Here is an 18,273-nt window from a genome sequence, read left to right as displayed (position 1 = left end):
CTCACATTTCTAGAATCAACTTAGTTGTATTAATTTCCTATTGCTTCTGTAACAAATTAGCACACATTTAAATGGCTTTGAAAAACATGCATTCATTATCTTACAATTCCTGAGGGCAGAAGTCCGAAGTGGGTCTTATGGACTAACTCAAGGTGTTGGCAGAGCTGCATTTCTTCTGAAATCTACTACTGATAATTTGTCAGGGATTTATCAATTTTATTATTTTTTTTCCCAAAGAACCAGTTGGTCTCTAGAAACATGAAAAGGGAACATCAGTTCTAGAGGCCAACTGCATTCCTTGGCTGGTGGCCCCTTCCTCCATCTTTAAAGCTCATCACTCCAACCTCTGCTTCCATGGGCACCTACTCTCTGACTCTAATCCTCCTGTTTCCCTCTTAGAAAGACTCTTGTGATTATATTGGGCCATGAAGATCATCCAAGATAATCTCCCCATCCCAAGGTCCTCAATTTAATCACGTCTGCAAAGTCCTTTTTGCCAAGTAAAATAACATTCAGTCTGGGCATGGTGGCTAATGGCTGTAAGCCCAGCACTTTCAGAGGCTGAGGTGAGGGGATCACTTTAGGCCAGGAGTTCGAGACTAGCCTGGGCAATATAGCCAGACCCTGTCTCTATTTTAAAAAAGTTTTAATTAGCTAGGGCATGGTGGCATATGCCTATATTCCAAGCTACAACTGAAAGCTGCAGTGAGCCATGATTGCACCACTGCACTCCTAAATAAATAACATTCATAGATTTCAGGGATAGGATATAAACATCTTTGGGGGCTATTATTCGGTCTACCCCATTGATCAATATGTATTTTCCTTCTTATATATTGATTTGATTTGCTAATAAGGTGTTTTGTTTAGAATTCTGGTATCCATGTTCATGAGATATGGCTAAATTTTCTCATCTGGAACTGTCTTTATTGGCTTTTGGTTATCAAAATTATGATAGCTTTGTAAATGAATTGGAGGGTATATAACTTTTTTTCTTTTCTCCAAAGAGTTTGTGTAAAGCATTATTTTTCTGTTAGCTATTTATGGGAAGGCTTAAAAAAATACTGATCTGATTCCTTTAAAAATTATAGGACTTCACATTTCTATTTTTTTTTTTTTTGGTCAATTTTTGGTAAATTTTTTTTTCCTACAAATACATTTCATCTAGCTTTTTACATTTTAGGCGTGAAGGTAATTATAAAATCTGCTTATCTTTTAGGTGTTTGTAGAATTTATACTGCCATCTGAATTTTCATTACTGGTATTGGTTATTTGTGCATTGTCTCTTTTTAAAATTTTTCTTGATAATTTGCCAGAGATTTATAAATTTTAGTACTTTTTTTTTAAAAGAACCAGCTTTTGTGTATATCGATCCTCTCTATTACATGTTGCTTTCCACTTCATTAATTTTGTTACCTTAATTATTTCATTTATCTTATTGTATATAAGTTTCTTCTGTACTTCTATAACAGTAGGGAAAGGCTAGGTTATGATACATAGTAAAAAACTCCCCCCAAAATCCCAGGACTTTCAGCAACTTAGTTTCTCACTCGTGCCACCTGTTCCATCCAGTGGGCTGGGTTCTTCTCCACATTGTCTTCATTCTGGAGCTCAAGCTAGCAAAGCAGCCACTATTTAAAACACTGACAATTATTATGGCAGAAGGAAAGAGATAATATGGTGAACCATATGTTGATTCTTAAAACTTCTGCCTAGTTGTGACACATAACATTTCTGTACACATTTAACTGACCAGAGCAAGAAATATGGCTCAGCCTAATACCAATGCCCAGAGATGGGCAGTGAATCTTTGTGAATAATAATATAGTATCCCTTGAATCTTTGTGAATAATAATATAGTAACCCATATCTTATTTTTCTAGCTTTTTGAAATTCAATCTCAGCTCATTAATTTTCCATCTTTCTTAAGATATATGCATTTAAGGATATACATTACTCTGTGTTAGTTGTACCCCATAAGCATTGATACATAGAAATTTTATTAACATTCAGTTCAAAATCATTTTTACATTTCCTTTGTGGTATCTTATTTGACCTACATGTTATTTATTTATTTTTATTTTTGAGATAGAGTCTCGCTCTGTCACCCAGGCTGGAGTGGTGGCGTGATCTCGGCTCACTGGAACCTCCGCCTCCTGGGTTCAAGCAATTCAGCTGTCTCAGCCTCCTGAGTATCTGGGACTACAGGTTCGTGCTACCATGCCCAGCTAATTTTTATATTTTTAGAGATGAGGTTTCGCCATATTGGTCAACGCTGGTCTCAAACTCTTGACCTCAGGTGATTCACCCACCTTGGCCTCCCAAAGTGCTGGCATTACAGGCGTGAACCACTGCACCCTGCCTATTTATTTGAGATAGGCTCTTGCTCTGTCACTTAGGCTGTAGTGCAGTTGCGCCATCACAGCTCACTGCAGCCCCAAACTTCTGGGCTCAAGCAATCTTCCTGTCTCAGCTTCTCGAGTAGCTAGAATTAAAGGTGTGTACTACCACACCCAGGTAGTTTTTAAATATTTTGTACAGAGAAGGGTCTGGCTATGTTGCCCAGCCTGGTCTCAGAACTCTGGGCGTCAAGCAGTCTTCCTACCTTAAGCTTCCCAAAGCGCTGGGATTACATGCATGAGCCACTGCTCCTGGCCTAGAAGTGCTTTTTTTTTTATTTTATTTTTTGAGACAGAGTCTCACTCTGTCGCCCAGGCTGGGGTGCAGTGATGTGATCTCAGTTCACTGCAACCTCCACCTCCCAGGTTCAAGAAATTCTACAACCTCAGCCTCCTGACCAGCTGAGATTACAGGTACCTGTAACCACCATGCCCGGCTAATTTTTGTATTTTTAGTAGAGACAGGGTTTTGCCATGTTGGCCAGGCTGGTCTCGAACTCCTAACCTCAGGTAATCCATCCACTTTGACCTCCCAAAATGCTGGGATTGCAGGCATGACTAGAAGTGTTTTAATTTCAAAATAAATGTGGCTTTTAAAATCTCCCCCCCTCGCCACCACCACCCCTGCCAGTGTAACTGCATTATACCAGTCAATAAACTTTATATGATTTCAAACCTTGGACTTTTTTTTTTTTTGAAACAGGGTCTCACAATGTTGCCCAGGCTGGAGTACACTGGTACAATTACAGCTCACTGCAGCCTCAACCTCCCGGGCTCAAGCCATCCTCCAACTTCAGCCTCCCAAATAGCTGGGACCACAGGTGTGTGTCACCACAACTGGCCAATTTTTATATTTTTTTGTAGAGACAGGGTTTTGCCATGTTGGCCAGGCTGGTCTCAAACTCCTGAGTTTCATCAGTCCACCTGTCTCAGCCTCCCACAGTGCTGGGATATACGTGTGAGCCACCCCACATGGCCCAATTGCTTTCTTTTTTTTTTTTTTTTAACACCACTTTCCACCACCTGAGCTTGAAAGATGCTTTGGGCCTCATATGAGACTCTAGTTTCAGTGAACATGCTGATTTTAGCCTTGTGATACTCTGAGTGGAAGACATAGTTGATCCTTGCCTGTACTTCTTTTTCTTTTTTGGTAATGTTTTTTTACAACCTGCCTAAATTTCTGATCTAAAGAACTGTGAGATGATAAATGGATGTTATTTTAAGCTGCAAAACTGGTAGTAATTTGTTATGCAGAAATAGAAAACTAATACAAGGCTGGGTACAGTGACACAAGGCTGGGTGCAGTGACTCACACCTGTAATCCTGGCACTTTGGGAAGCTAAGATGGGTGGATCACTTGAGCCCAGGAGTTAGAAACCAGCCTGAGCAACATGGCAAAAACCTATCTATCTCTAAAAAAATATGCAAAAATTAGCTGGCGTGGTGGTGTGGGTATGCCTGTGGTCAGTTACTCAGGAGGCTGAAGTGGGAGGATCACTTGAGCCCAGGGACATAAGGCTGCAGTGAGCCATGATTGCACCACTACACTCCAGCCTGTGTGACAAAGTGAGACCCTGTCTCAGAAAAGAAAAAAAAAAGAAAAAAGAAAAATATATATAGTGTTTCTGCTGGTGTATAAATCACTTTTCTTTTTTTTCTAAAAATATCTTTTCATGTTTACTCTTGAAGGATATTTTAGCTGGATGTGGTATTTTAGGTGAGCAGTTTTCTTTCGCACTTTGAAGATACACTGTTTTCTGGTTTCCACTGTTGTGAGAAGTCAGCTATCTGTCTGTTCCTTCTTTAAAAATAATCTTTTTTTCCTCTTGTATCTTTAATATTCTTTTTCTTTGACTTTCTACAGACTTATTTTAATGTGCTTAGCTTAGATTCTTTTCATTAACTTTCCTTGGGATTTGTTACTCTTTTTGATTCTGATCTTGTTCTTTCTTCTAGTTGTCTTTAATTGTGTAGGACACTGCATTTGAAAAATTACTGTAGAAATCATTTGAGGCTTAGGATAATTTTACATTCTTCTGAAAGGATGTCCAGTTGCTTTTTCTAGGCACTTGGGGGGCTCTAGCAATCTGAAATCACCTTATTCAAAAAATCAGGGCTTGAGATTTTCTCAACCCAGACCAATTGACATTCAGCTGTGATCCAGGAGAAGGCTCATCTATTCACTCCTCTATTTTATCAGAGGGAAGTCTTCCTTGACTCTTCCTACCCTCACCATAGGCTTAAGTGCCCCATTGTGTACTCCCATGGCAACCTGGGCTCTAACAAGCATTTATCACATTATTTTACATTCTCTCCCCATCTAGACTGTATCTTAAGGTTAGTGAGTATCATTTACTCTAATCTCCATTGTTTAGCACAGTATCTAAGCAATAGCATATACTCAGTAAGTGTTGTGGAACTAAACCAAACTTAACTAAAGATCCCTGACTATCCAGCACTGCCCCACTCTGAGGAGATGGTAAGGCTTCAGTCAAGTCTTCACGACTCACAACTGCTCTGTGTGGGAGCTTCTTCTGTGGTGGGAATGCTAAGAAATGCTGATTTCTGCATCCTCACTGATGAGGGAGCAGGCTGGGAAGCAAAACAGACACAGAAATAAGAAGCTAAGGGCACCTCAAGTGAGTAAGTCTCGGAGAATGAGCAGATATTACAGGACAAACCCAAACTTTCCAGGTTGTGGAACTGACTAATTCTGGTCCCATTATACACAGACCTCCAAAAAAATAAGATCTTAGCTGACACCTGGGTGGCACTATTGTAGCGTATCTAAGAACCCAAGTCAGAATGGTTTTTAAGAAAGGAATCTTGTGGAACTGGTATGCTGAACACCTAGGAAGTGTGGGTTTCATCCACAAAAGCCACTTTATTTTTATCTTCCATTGACTTTTAATCCCTTTTAAGGAGTTTCAGATGGTCTTTCCCTAGCCAGAATCAGTTATTAATGTAATGCTGCTTAGAGAAAAATAAAAAATAAATGTGGTTTTCTTGGGGGTAGGTGGCAGGGGAGAAGTCAACTTAGGAGCTTGTTTGTGAATTGCCTTTTCACATCAAATGAATAAGCTGATCGGTTAATTTATTCTGAGCAGGGATGTGTCAATATTTTATTTATTATTTATTTATTTATATTTTGAGACAGAGTCTTGCTTTGTCGCCCAGGCTGGAGTGCTGTGGTGCGATCTCAGCTTACTGCAACCTCCACCTCCCAGGTTCAAGAGATTCTTCTGCCTCAGCCTCCCAAGTTGCTGAGATTAAAAGTGCCCACCGCCATGCCTGGCTACTTCTTGTATTTTTAGTAGAGATGGGGTTTCACCATGTTGTCCAGGCTGGTGTCAAACTCCTGACCTTAAGTGATCCGCCCGCCTTAGCCTCCCAAAGTGCTGGGATTACAGGCATGAGCCACTGTGCCTGGCTCAACATATTGCTAAAAAACCAAGTGGGTGTGTTGGCATATGCCTGTAGTCCCAGCTACTCAGGAGACTGAGGCAGGAGGATTGCCTGAGCCTAGAAGTTCAAATCCAGACTGGGCAACATAGTGAGACACTCCTTCATTACTGAAATAAATAAACCAATCTGTTGAAGGATTAGTTAGTTCAATATCCAAGCTACCCCATTTGCCAAATGTATGATTTACCAAAAACTAAGAGTACTCTTGAAAATATCCAATGAAGGTTGGGCACAGTGGCTAACGCTTGTAACCCTAGCACTTTAGGAGGCCAAGACAGGCAGATTGCTTAAGTCCAGAGCTTGAGACCAGCCTGGGCAACATGGTGAAACCCTTTTTCTACAAAAAATACAAAAATAAGCCAGGCTTGGTGGCAGTGTGCCTGTTGTCCCAGCTATTCCGGGGCCTGAGGCAGGAGGATAGTTTGATTCCAGGAGGTTGAGGCTGCAATGCACTGAGATTGCACTGCACCCTAGCCAGGGTGAGAGTGCGAGACCCTATCTCCAGGAAAAATAAAAAAAGATATCCAATAAATAGTAAGGTACTCTTATGAATATCAAATGGAATATTTTTTTTTTCTTTTATCTTCCAGATTAGACTAAGTGAAACATGCTCACATGGAATATTTCTAATCAAGATTTTCTTCAAATCTTCTTCTCATATTTTAAACATTCATATTCAGTATATTTTATAATTTTTCTTTAGAATATGAACATATTATACTCATATACAAAATATAAATTCTTCACAAATATGATTAAATTCCATAAATGTACAACCCAAACTTTCAGTTAATTGGAAAGCTAAGTTCACAAGAAAGTAAGGAAAATTCTCAATATTCAAAAAATTAAGAAAGAGCTAACTTGGTGGAGAGAAGGGAATAATGTTGATGAGCTGATACTAAGGCTTCCCTGGGGGGTTTATAGTTTTACTGCTTTACAGGGACTTTGAAATTTTGTTTTTGTTGTCCCCCTTTTAAAATCTTTTTTAAGAGACAGAATCTCACCGATCTCCTTCTGTCACCCAGGCTGGAGTGCAGTGGCAGGATCATAGCTCACTGTAGCCTTGAATTCCTGGGCCCAGGTGATCCTCCCACCTCTGCCTCCTGAGTAGCTGGGACTACAGGCCCATATCACCATGCCTGCTATTTTAAAAACACTTTTCTATAGAGACAGGGTCTTCCTGTGTTGCTCAGGCTGGTCTCAAACTCCTGGGCTCAAGTGATTCTCCTGCCTTGGCCTCCCAAGGTGTTCGGATTACAGGAATGAGCCACCACACCTGGCCAACGCTGAGTTTTAATGGAGACAGCAACAGGAGAAGAAATTTTGGGTTAAAAAGAGAAGAGACAGATCTGATACTTTCTCATATGGCTAGGACTCTCCAAGGCCTATACCTTCTGTGATATTGTGAAATATATATTTGGTCTTTGACCCTGTTTTCTAGCATACAACTCCTACAATCCTTAGAGACTCCAGTGATGTCTTCTTGTAAGCTAATGGTTGACTGATGGCTGGCAGCCCCCAGGTAACTTAAGAATGGCAGCTCTTCACTGGAAAAAGCAAGGTGTGATTAGAAGGTTGGGACTCTCAGCCCCACCTCCAGACTCCAGGGAGGAGAGAGGGGCTGAAGCTTAAGTTGATCACCAATGACTAATGATTTAGTCAATTGTACCTATGTAATAAAGCCTCCATGAAACCCCAAAAGGACAGGGTTTGGAGAGCTTCCAGAGAGCTGAACACATGGAGGCTGACGGGAAGATGACTGAGAAGACATCCATGGGCCAGGAGGATGGTATACCCCAACTCCACCGGGACATAAGCACCTGTGCTCAGGACCCTTCCAGACCTAGCTCTATGTATCTCTTCATCTGGCTGTTTATTTGCATACTTTAAAATATCCTTTGTAATAAACTGTAATAAAGAGGGGATCTTCGGAACCCCATCTGGAAGCTGTTCAGTCAGAAGTTTTAGGGACCTTGGACTTGCAGGAAGGAGATGAACCCTCAAACTGCGGCTTTTCAGGCTATCTCTAGGTAGATGGCATTAGAATTGAATTGAATTGGAGGCCCCCCAGCTGGTGTCTGCTGCAGAATTGATAGCTTGCTGGAATGTGGGAAGAATCCCCCAACACACACATTTTGGTACAGAAGTCTTCTGTGTTTTTTGTTGTTGAGTGAGAGAACAGAAAAAACTCTGGTTTCTATCTCTCACGCCTTCAGGGATTGAAGTACATATAAACCAGAAACAAAATTCGCAGAGATGCACAGATAAACCCAGTAAAGCTGTATGTCTTGGCCTAACCCTTTGACTGGGAAAAACAAATTTCCCCTGAGAATTTATAATTACATCTGCCCTTACTCAGGTCTGGAGTTTAGTCTAATACTACCTATGTAAACCAGGGACCAACAAGTTAAAAACATAACTAAAAATGTATACCAGGCAGATAGAAGCAAATATAAAATCTCTTTGAGGAAACGCAGCCTCAACCCAGGCCACATAGGACTCCCATACACAAAGCCCCACTAAAAATGAAGCCATCATCAAAAATTACAACAAATGCTCAATACGCTGGATGTGGTGGCTCACGCCCGTAATCCCAGCACTTTGGGAGGCCAAGGCAGACGGATCACCTGAGGTCAGGAGTTTAAGACCAGCCTGGTTAACATGGTGAAACCCCGTCTTAAAAAAAAAAAAAAAAAAAAAGCTCAATGAAATAATCCACCATGAGTGAGAGCTGAAAAATTCTGAGGAGGGAAGTAGTACAGGCCTAATGCAACATTACAGTATCAGCCTGGCACAAATAATGGTTTAAATCTCCAGGTCATCAGAATCTGTAAGTAGCTAAAGTTGTTGTCTGATGACCCTAGTCAGCCTGCTCAGGGGCACACTTCACAGACTAGACTCTTTGCTGGATGCCAGCTAATCAGTTTTCCTCCACTCAAATATAAAACCAAAAAAAAAAATCCAAAAACGTATTGTTCCCAGAATGTCTTTAGTTTTTTCTTGTTATCTCCCATATCTCTAAACAGGGGTCCTCAGCCCCTGGACTAGTACGGGTCAGCAGCCTGTTAGGAAGTAGGCTGCACAGCAGGAGGTGAGCAGTGGGTGAACGGGTGAGCGAGCATCACTGCCTGAGCTCCTGGCTCCTGTCGGTGTCAGATCAGCACAGCGGCATGAGATTCTCACAGGAACCGAAACCCTATTATGAACTGCATGTTAAGGATCTAGGTTGCGCACTCCTTATGAGAATCTAACTAATGCTTGATGATCTGAGGTAGAACAGTTTCATCTTGAAACCACTGCTCCTCCCACCACTTCTATGGAAAAACTGTCTTCCATGAAACTGGTCTCTGGTGCCAAAAAGGTTGGGGACTTATGTCTTATAAATCCTTTTCTTGCTGATATAGTTTAATAACTATTTTCTTTAAAGTCGGTATATCATTTGCATGAAGATAACTATTGTCTTTGAGTTATGCTTTGACAAGAGACAAAAGAGTAGCCACCATTACACGACTAGAGCACAAGAACTTCAGAGAACAGAATTATCAGACTATTTAAAGAAACTATGCATAAAATAATTAAATTAAACTTGCCCCTAAGTATTTCATGTTTTGGGATGCTATTGTAATGGTATTTTAAGCATTTCCATTTCTACTTGCTCAATGATCATATATAGAAATGCCATTAATTGTATATTGTATCCTGTGACATTGCTAAATAAATAGTTCTCGTAGCTTTTTTCTGGGTTTTTTAAAGGATTTTCTATCTGCGTGATCATATTATCTGTGAATAAAGACTGTTTTGCTTTTTCTTCCCAGTCTGTATGCCTTTTATATCTTATTCTGCAATGGCTTTAAGTTCTAGTATAATTAATACACTAAAGCACTTTCGATAGTGTTGAAGGTGGACATCTTTGCTTTGTTCCTGATATTAAGGGAAAAGCATTCAGTCTTCCACTATAAGAATATCAACTGTGGATTTTTAACAGACGCCCTGTTAGGTTGAGAGCCTATCCCTCTAATACTAGTTTGATGAAAGTTTTTTTAAAAATCATGAATAAGCATTAAATTTTGTCAGATGCCTTTTTTAAATGATCATATAGTTTTTCTTATGATCATATATTATTTCTTTACGTACTGAAGGAAAAGAACTCTCAAGTTTTGTAGACGGCCAAATTTTCATTTTAATGTGAGAGTAATAAAAATATTCTCAGGCAGGGGAGACCTCAGAAGTCTGCCACACAAAATTCACAATGAAAATGCCTTTGAATGAAGTGTTCAAGTAGATAGGCAAGTTTAGGAGAAACTTCAAGAGATAGGGGATGTCAGGGTGATCAAAATTTTTGATAAATTTATCTATTTTTAAAAAAGGCTAAGACTAAGGCTAGGCATGGTGGCTAATGCCTGTCATCTCAGCATTTTGGGAGGCCGAGGCAGGCCGATCACCTGAGGTCAGGAGTTCGAGACCAACCTGGCCAGCATGGTGAAAACCCCATCTCTACTAAAAACACAAAAAATTAGCTGGGCGTGGTAGTGGTCACCTATAATCCCAGTTACTTGGGAGGCTGAGGCAGGAGAATTGCTTGAACCCGGGAGGCAGAGGTTGCAGTGAGCTGCGATCGCACCACTGCACTCCAGCCTGGGTGACAGAGCGAGACTCAATCAAAAAAAAAGAAAAAAGAAAGGCTAAGACTGAAAAAGAGAATGTTTATCTAGAATAACTAATGTCAAAAAACCCAAACAAGAACAACATGATGGGAGAGGAGAGGGAGACAAAAGGGATATTAAGGAATGCTAATGCATGTGACTTATTAGGGGAAGGTATATGTATTTCGAATTTGAAGAAATCAACAGTCAGACTTTTCATTAAGAGTGGTGTGTGCTTTGATAAAGTCAGAGATGGAAGCAGCAAGGTCATTAAATGCAGATGGCCATCGTTTTCACCATTCCAGTTTATAGTATATCTGAATTCAGAATACCCCAACACACGGCATAATTCCAAGCTTTCAACACCAGTTCACCCTTATCAAAACTATGAATAAGGGGGAGAGAAATACAAAGCCCATCCCAGTTGACAAGGGAGGCTAGAACATGCAACCCTTTAAGGTTGCCCTCATGTAATGCAAGAGTGACAGAGCAAGATCCTTTCCCTAAACAAAGAAACTATAGCTTTTTTGTGGTGGCAGTGTATAAAGTTCTCAGTGGGAGAATCTGGGAGCTGCACCGTTGATCTTTCCTCTGGTTGTGCAGAACACACACCTTTTGCCTCCCACTCCCTGTTCGAAGGAATTCCAGGGTTCAGAGATTACCACAGGGCTGAACAGCAACAGGCTATTGCTGACCAGGCTTAAGATTTTAGGGACACAGGATTCCCTCAATCATTTGTTAAGAATTCTGATGATCCCTGGTGGTCTAGTGGTTAGGATTTGGCAAAAAAAAAAAAAAAAAAGAATTCCGATGAGTTTAATGTATAGTAATCATAAGTAACTTATCTAGAGTCTTATTTATTTAGACACAGAATTTAGCTCTTGTCGCTCAGGCTGGAGTGCAACGGTGAGATCTCTGCTCACTGCAACCTCCGCCTCCTAAGTTCAAGCATATCTTCCACTCCAGCCTCCCATGTATCTGGGATTACAGGCATGCACCACCATGGCCCAGCTAATTTTGTATTTTTAGTAGAGACAGGATTTTGCCATGTGGGTCAGGCTGGTGTCGAACTCCTGACCTCAGGTGATCCGTCTGACTCAGCCTCCCAAAGTGCTGGGATTACAGGCATGAGCCACTGCACCTAGCCTATCTAGAGTCTTTAAATTTTTTTATTAAATAATTTTCAATTTATTTTTCCAAATTAATATATAGTTTACAAAATGAAAGCAATATTAAAAGGTGTAAACTGAAATCTTATTTTCACCCCTATTCTTATCCACTCTGGAATCCCCTACATAGGCAAAACACTGTTTTGAGACAATTCAAAACAGCTGAGGAAAGAGATGCCACCTAGAGGCCATTCTGGTATCTTGGGATGGCCATCCTAGCTCCTGATAAAGCTGCCTCTTTGTCTCTTTCAGCCTGAGTACACAAAATAAATGGGGTATTTCAGCAAGGTTCCAAGTTATGAGACTCTTGGCCAATTTAAATAACAGGTTGCAGGTAAAGAGATCCTCTCTTACCAAGTCCTTACTTTCTTTAATTTCTGCTTTCAAATCAGTTATTTCTAATCTAGAGTTGCCCTTCTCTTGAAGGATTTTGCTGAAAGCTACTAAAAAAAGGCAACACTTACTAATGCTCTACATTGCTCCTGAGATTTCTCCAAAACTTCAGCTTTTGTTGGCTTATGGCCCATACCCAAGGTCCAGCAAGTGACAGTTTCTCTACTGCTTATAAGGGTCACCAACTTTCCAGTTTGAAATAGAGTCTTTAACACTGGCTACCTTAATCTCCAGTTAGCCAATTCCACATTTTAGTATCTGTTTTTAGCATCCTGCTTCTGGTACCAAATTATTTGCCGGTTAGAAATGGGTTAAGCTACAAGTTACAGAACACCCACCTATAAAATGGCTTAATCAAAGGTAGCTTCTCACTCACCGACTACAGTGGGGCAAGAACGGAAGCAGGAAGGTCAGTTAGGAAGCTCTCTCTCAAGTAATCCAGTAGCATCATCAGCTACTGGACTAGAATGGTTAAGTAGTAGACGTGGAAAGAAGTCATCAAAGACTGAGGATATACTTTGATAGTATCAACAGGCTTTGCTGAAGAATTTAAGGTAAAGGAATGAGAGAACTCAAGAATAGCTCATAGAAGTTTAGCCTGAACAACAGAATGAGTAGCAGTGACATTTACTAAAATGAACAAGACTGAGAGAGGTGCAGGTTTAGGGGTAAAAAATCAAGATTTTGGGGAGACATATTAAGTTTGCGATGCCAGTTTGACATTCAGATGGAGACGTCAAGCAGGCAGTGATTTACAGGAGTTAGGAATTACAGAGAGGTCACTGTCAGAGAGACATATCTTGGAGTTATCTACTTACAACCGGTATCTAAAGCACAGGACTAGGTAAATTCCCACAGGGAGACTGGATAGACAGAGAGAAGGTGACTCAGGATAGAACCCTGGACACTTTGATATTTATAGGCTGAGAAGCCAATTAAGAAGCCCAAGATAGGATAACCAGTGAGGTAGCAGGAGGACCCAAAGTGCATGGTGTCAGAAAACAAGAGAAGAAACTGTTTCAAACTGAGAGTGGTTGGCTTTGATAAAACAGTGTTGAGAGGGCAAACAAAACAAGAGATCAGAGAGACCACTGGATTTGCATGCGGATTGCAGTTTCAGTAGCATGCTGAGGGAGGAACAAGAGCAAGTTTATATGCTGATGGGAATTATCTGGTACAGAGGGAGTGATTGTTGATTCAAGAGAGACATAACAAAGGATGGCATCCATAGAAAAAAAAAATGAAAGCACTGGCTAGTGCTTCATCCATCTACCAGACGCTAGCTTCTTGACACTTCATTTATCTTATTTGTATCTCTAGTAGCTCCTAGTATAGTGCCCAGTACATAAAAGATATTCAAAAAGTGTTATTGAATTAATGAATAAATGAACAAATGGGGGGATGGATGAATGGATGAGGAGATGGATGAATGGCAGGTGCAGGGTAGAAGAAGGAACTAGATAAACCTAACCCAAAATTCAGAGTAAAGAAAGACGAAGAGGTCTTGCATTAATACGGTTTCCTCAAAACTCAGGGATTCTTTGACCCAGCGCAGTGGCTCAGGCCTGTAATCCCAGCACTTTGGGAGGTGGAGGTGGCGGGAGGATTGCTTCAGGCCAGGAGTTCGAGACAAGCTGGGCAACATAGAGACTCATTTGTTTAAAAAAAAGGTAAAAAGAAAAACCGAATTTAGGGATTATGGGATTTTTCTCTGGGATACGGTTGACAGATATCAATCTCAGATGAAGTTGGGAAAAGGAACGAGACAGTCAATGTCAGTGGTGTTGGCCAACTTTCAAGGCATCTAGCTACCTAGCCACTTTGTCTTTCCTGTCCGGACCCAGGCTCATTTGAAAACCGATTATGTACTTTTACAAACAAAAATGGGAGGACGGCTTTAAAAGACGACCGTCCTACATTCATTTATCCATCAGGTCAATAGATACTCACTGAATGTTAATCTTGTATAGGAGCACAGGTGTTAAGGGCAGGCTTATACAGGGATGATGTACTCGTTTCCTTATTTGTTCATGGGTCTGTTTTTAAGTGATTTGTCGTCTCTTGAATGACAAAAGCTGCTGATTTCACGAACGGTACAGGGAAGATGGTATTTGAACTGGGTCGCATAGTCCTGCTGGGACTCCTGTGGAAGCGAGAGTACAGCGGCTACCGCGGCTTGTGCAGTGGAGCGGGCAGAAGCTGGAAGCAGGCCAATCTTGAAACATACGATCCAAGGCCGGCTCCACGGTCTTCTGGTAGTTTCATCAGTAAAGGAATTAGCATTCCTATTATCTTTCTTCCCAACTTGCAGCAGGAGGAACCAAGAAACCTGAACCAAGAGCCCAGTATAGGAGAAGTGGAGCAGAGCTGGGAGCGGGATTTGGAGTCAGCCCCAGCCGCCATCCTACGTCCCACGTGGAATTACATTCCTGACGGCTTCCGGAGTTGCCTAGCAAACTGCTGGGCCCCTAGAGCATCCAGCGGCCCAACTGGAGTGGAACCGAGTGTCGCCTTCGAGAAAGCACGTAGAAGGGCTGCCTCAGTCCCGCCAACGTTGGGCGCCGGCCATTACACGTGGACTTACGGGAGCCGTCCTCACAGCCAGCCGCGGGGCAGCGGGAGGGGCCCCGCGTCGCCAATGAGCGGGCGACACGGACTGCGCGTGTGCAGAGCAGGCCGGATGGGACGGGGGCGGGGCGGAGCGAAGCCGAGAAGAGCGTTCTGGGGACGGGGGCTGGCAAGGCTCACGCTCCGGAGGACTTCGCGACTTCGGCGGAGACCATAAGGGTGAGTAAACCAGCGCGCAGTCCGCAGGGGTCGGAATCCCGGCTCCTCTCTTGTGAGTTGGGGGCTTGGGCTCAAGATGAGAGGCAGGAGCAGCCTGGGGGCTGGGGCTGGGTCTCCAGGCTGTCCTGGGACGCTTAGCCAGCTAGGAGCACGGCCTGTCTCCCGGGGCAGAAGCCTGTGTCCCACCGCTAGCTCTGGAGCTAGACTGGGCCGTCTGGGCAGATCTCCGCCCCCTTCTCTGGTCCCTGGGGGCTAGGATCGGCCTGTGGGACCAGCTGTTCCGGGTGGATGCTGCTCCTGCCTTGGCCCAAAAGCCGGGCCGGAGGCGTTACTTTCTGTCTGTTCCTGGTTCCCCTATCTTCCTCTGGGGGAGACCACAGGTCCTGTCGGGCCCGGCGGGGGAAGCTGATCTCCTGTTGTGTTTCCTTTCTGGGCATGACACTGCCATCTACCCAGGTGCCCAAGCCAGAAACCTGGGCGTCATTCTCACCTGCTGCACTCCTTTACCCACCCACATCTAATCCCTTGCAGAGCTGTCTTGGATACGTTCATTCTCCACTCCCATGCCTCTGCCCTACCTAGTTCAGGCCACCTTTTCTCCTCTGGACCACCCCAGTATCTTCCTGATGATCCCTGCATCTCTCTTGATCCTCTGTAGTTTGTTCTATTCAGAGGAGCCAGACCCATGATCTTAAAACAGAAATCTGATCATGTCACCAGAATCGTCCTCCTATTCCCTTGCCGCCCTTCTGTGGATTCTCATTTCTCTTCCAACCTCTTGAACAGGGCTTGCAAAGCCCTTCATGACCTGTCTTCTTTTAACTTTAGATTCATTTGACTCGGCTCTACTGTGTTTCCGACTATACCGAATCTTTTTGGTTCTTAGATCAGAACAAGTTCCTTCTGGACTTACATGTTCCTTCAATATGTTCCTTATGTCTGAGGCACTGTCCTTTGGTTAAAATAATCCTTATCCTTCATGTATTACTTAAGGTGTGACTCGGGGCTTTTGTGGTACCCCATGGGTGTCTGCCTGCTGGTCTCTCTTTTCTACGAGGCTGTAATCTATGTGAGAGGAGTTTGTTGAGGTCACAGTGCTATCTTCAGTACCTTGTGCTGTTGGTACGGTAATTAAATGTATAAATGAAGCATGGGTGCTCCTTGGGCTCCCCAGATGAACAAATAGATCAAGTTATTAACATTAAATGCCTGCTTTTCTAGAACCAATTCTCAGCCCTCATCCCGTGTTGAGATTTCCTTAGCCTAGGAAGTTGGTTATTTTCTTGCCTTCAGTCCAGGACCATGACAGGGGTAAGTGAGAAAGTACTGGTCAGAGTTTTTCTTTGGCATTGGCTGTGGGTACAGGATGTCTGGATGTTGGTGAGTGTGGCTGCTTTGGGTTTGAATTCTTAAGGGCCCCTGACCTGAGGGAGAAGCTGCTACCAGCTGCTGGCAGGAATGCTGGCTCCAAACTCTTAGTGCTGAGAGGAGTAATGACACAACAGGAGGGAAGGGTTGGGCCAGGTCAAACCACCGGAAGGCTCCAAAGGAAGTTCCATCTTAGGCTAGATCCACTGTGGGATAGGGAACCATACACATAGGTGCCAAGACTCACTGCCCTTATTCAACCATGAGCCAGGTCAGCTCAGCAGAGATCAGTAAGGTAAATGAGAGAAGAGATAGGGTCTTGACTCTCAGAGAGAGAGGAAAAGAGAAAAATGGAAAAGGAGAACAACCTGTGATCATAGGTTCAGGTCAAATGAATGTGAGAGGCTGCAGACTGAGGTCAGATGAGAGAGCAATTGATGTTGGCTGGAAAATCCTGAGGTGACATTTGAGCCGTCCTGAAAGGAAGGTGGAGATGGACAGATGGAATCAGTCAGAGCAGAGGCTATGGTACAGGAAGACACTGGCAGAGCCGGAGGGGAGCTCTGTGACAGCCAAGGCACTGGGAAACCCACTGCTGCTGCTGGTCCAGCACTTCCCTCCCAGGACTGATGCTGCGCCTTGTGAGGGCTGTCTCAAGGTATGGGTTGTGCTCTGAAGTCCCTTTGCAGAAATTTCTCCTCCCTTGGGATTTTCTTCAGCGTGGCCTTTATCATTTCCTAAAGGAGGACAGTCAGCTGGGGCTTATCTTCAGGCTGTTTGCCCATGGCCTTGAGCTAAGTGGTTAGAGCATGGATGATGCAACCTGTTATTTGGGCAGAGGAAGTTGCTTATGCTTTCTTTTGACTGTGAGCAGTTTAATTTGTTAGGTGGCAGTTAGATTCCCTGTTTTCTATCTTTCCCTCCCTCCCTTCCTCCCTCCCTCCCCCAACTTCCTTCCTTCCTTCCTTCCTTCCTTTCTCTCTCTCTCTCTTTTTTTTTTAAATTAGAAACGCAGTCTTGCCGTGTTGTCCAGGCTGGTCTTGAACTCCTGGGCTCAAATGATCCACTTGCTTAAGCCTCTCAAAGTATTGAGATTACAGGCATGAGCCACCATGCCCAGCAAGATTCCCTGTTTTCAATGCGCCACTTGGAGGGGTTTTTTTCTGTGTGTTTATTGATTTGTTTTTTGTTGGATTCTAATGGTTAGAAACCTGCAACAGCAAACCAAAATGAGACAAGTTCAAAATCTATGGTTCTTGGCCTTTATCCTGCCTCCCTTAAAGAAGGGATCATTTGGACTCATAGTTACTATATTATCAATCACTTGGTTGCTTTTTGGTGTTATATAAATAGAATACCCCCTGCCCCCAACACACACACACTGAATTGATGTACTAAGCATCCATTCACATAGTTGAAGGAAATGGTGCCACGGGTTCCATGATAGATATCTCCAAAAGAAAACTTTCATCTTCAGTTACAGTGATATTAAAAATTGGCAGCATATCTGCAAGGGTGGTAATCTCCCCAGCTCCCTAAGGACCATGGCACATATGCTAAGAACCAGCTGCTTCTGTTCCAGGCACTGTGCCTGATGTTGGGAATATGGATTTAGTCCAAGCCTTCTTGAATCCAGTCCAGCAAGGGGCACTGACGAGTAATCAAGGCAGTTTTTCAAGAATTCATTCACACACACACACACACACACACAAAAGAAAATAAAGAATTCATTTGCCGCTGTCATTAACTATGGATGGGAGCCTTCTAAAAGGAAGCACTTGGGGGCAGTATACCTACCTAGACTTGAAACTGAAAAGGCCTTACTGGAGAAAGGGACATCTGATGTAAATGAGACTGAAAGGCTTGGGAGGAGCTGGATTCTCTTCTCTGATCCCTCCTGTCCCAGAACTCTAAGATGTGTGGTCAGAACAGGTTGTTCTGCTCTGGCCTAGGCAGTCACTGCTAGGAGTAACCTCAAACCTTGTTTTCTGGTACCAGGTACGGTGGCAGTGGCCTTGTCAGGGTCTGGACACTTTTTTTTTTTTTTTT

General features: G+C 42.9%; 2 protein-coding genes across 2 annotated transcripts in view; one reads left to right on the top strand and one right to left on the bottom strand.

The window, feature by feature from the left end:
• TTC7A (tetratricopeptide repeat domain 7A) overlaps nucleotides 1-13,714 on the bottom strand; it is a 154,838-nt gene extending 141,124 nt beyond the window's left edge. The window contains exon 1 of the mRNA XM_017512742.2: nucleotides 13,635-13,714. Within this exon, the coding sequence (XP_017368231.1) occupies nucleotides 13,635-13,714 (80 nt within the window). The remainder of the gene's footprint in view (nucleotides 1-13,634) is intronic.
• Nucleotides 13,715-14,767: 1,053 nt separating this feature from the next.
• Nucleotides 14,768-18,273, top strand: part of MCFD2 (multiple coagulation factor deficiency 2, ER cargo receptor complex subunit) — an 11,903-nt gene continuing 8,397 nt past the window's right edge. Inside the window, exon 1 of the mRNA XM_037732874.1 lies at nucleotides 14,768-14,856. The gene's annotated coding sequence lies outside the window, so the exon portion shown is untranslated. The remainder of the gene's footprint in view (nucleotides 14,857-18,273) is intronic.

The sequence above is a fragment of the Cebus imitator genome, unplaced genomic scaffold (assembly GCF_001604975.1).
Source record: "Cebus imitator isolate Cc_AM_T3 unplaced genomic scaffold, Cebus_imitator-1.0 Scaffold476, whole genome shotgun sequence".
In the NCBI taxonomy this organism is placed as follows: Eukaryota; Metazoa; Chordata; class Mammalia; order Primates; family Cebidae; genus Cebus; species Cebus imitator.
This window is presented reverse-complemented; position numbering and strand designations above follow the sequence as displayed.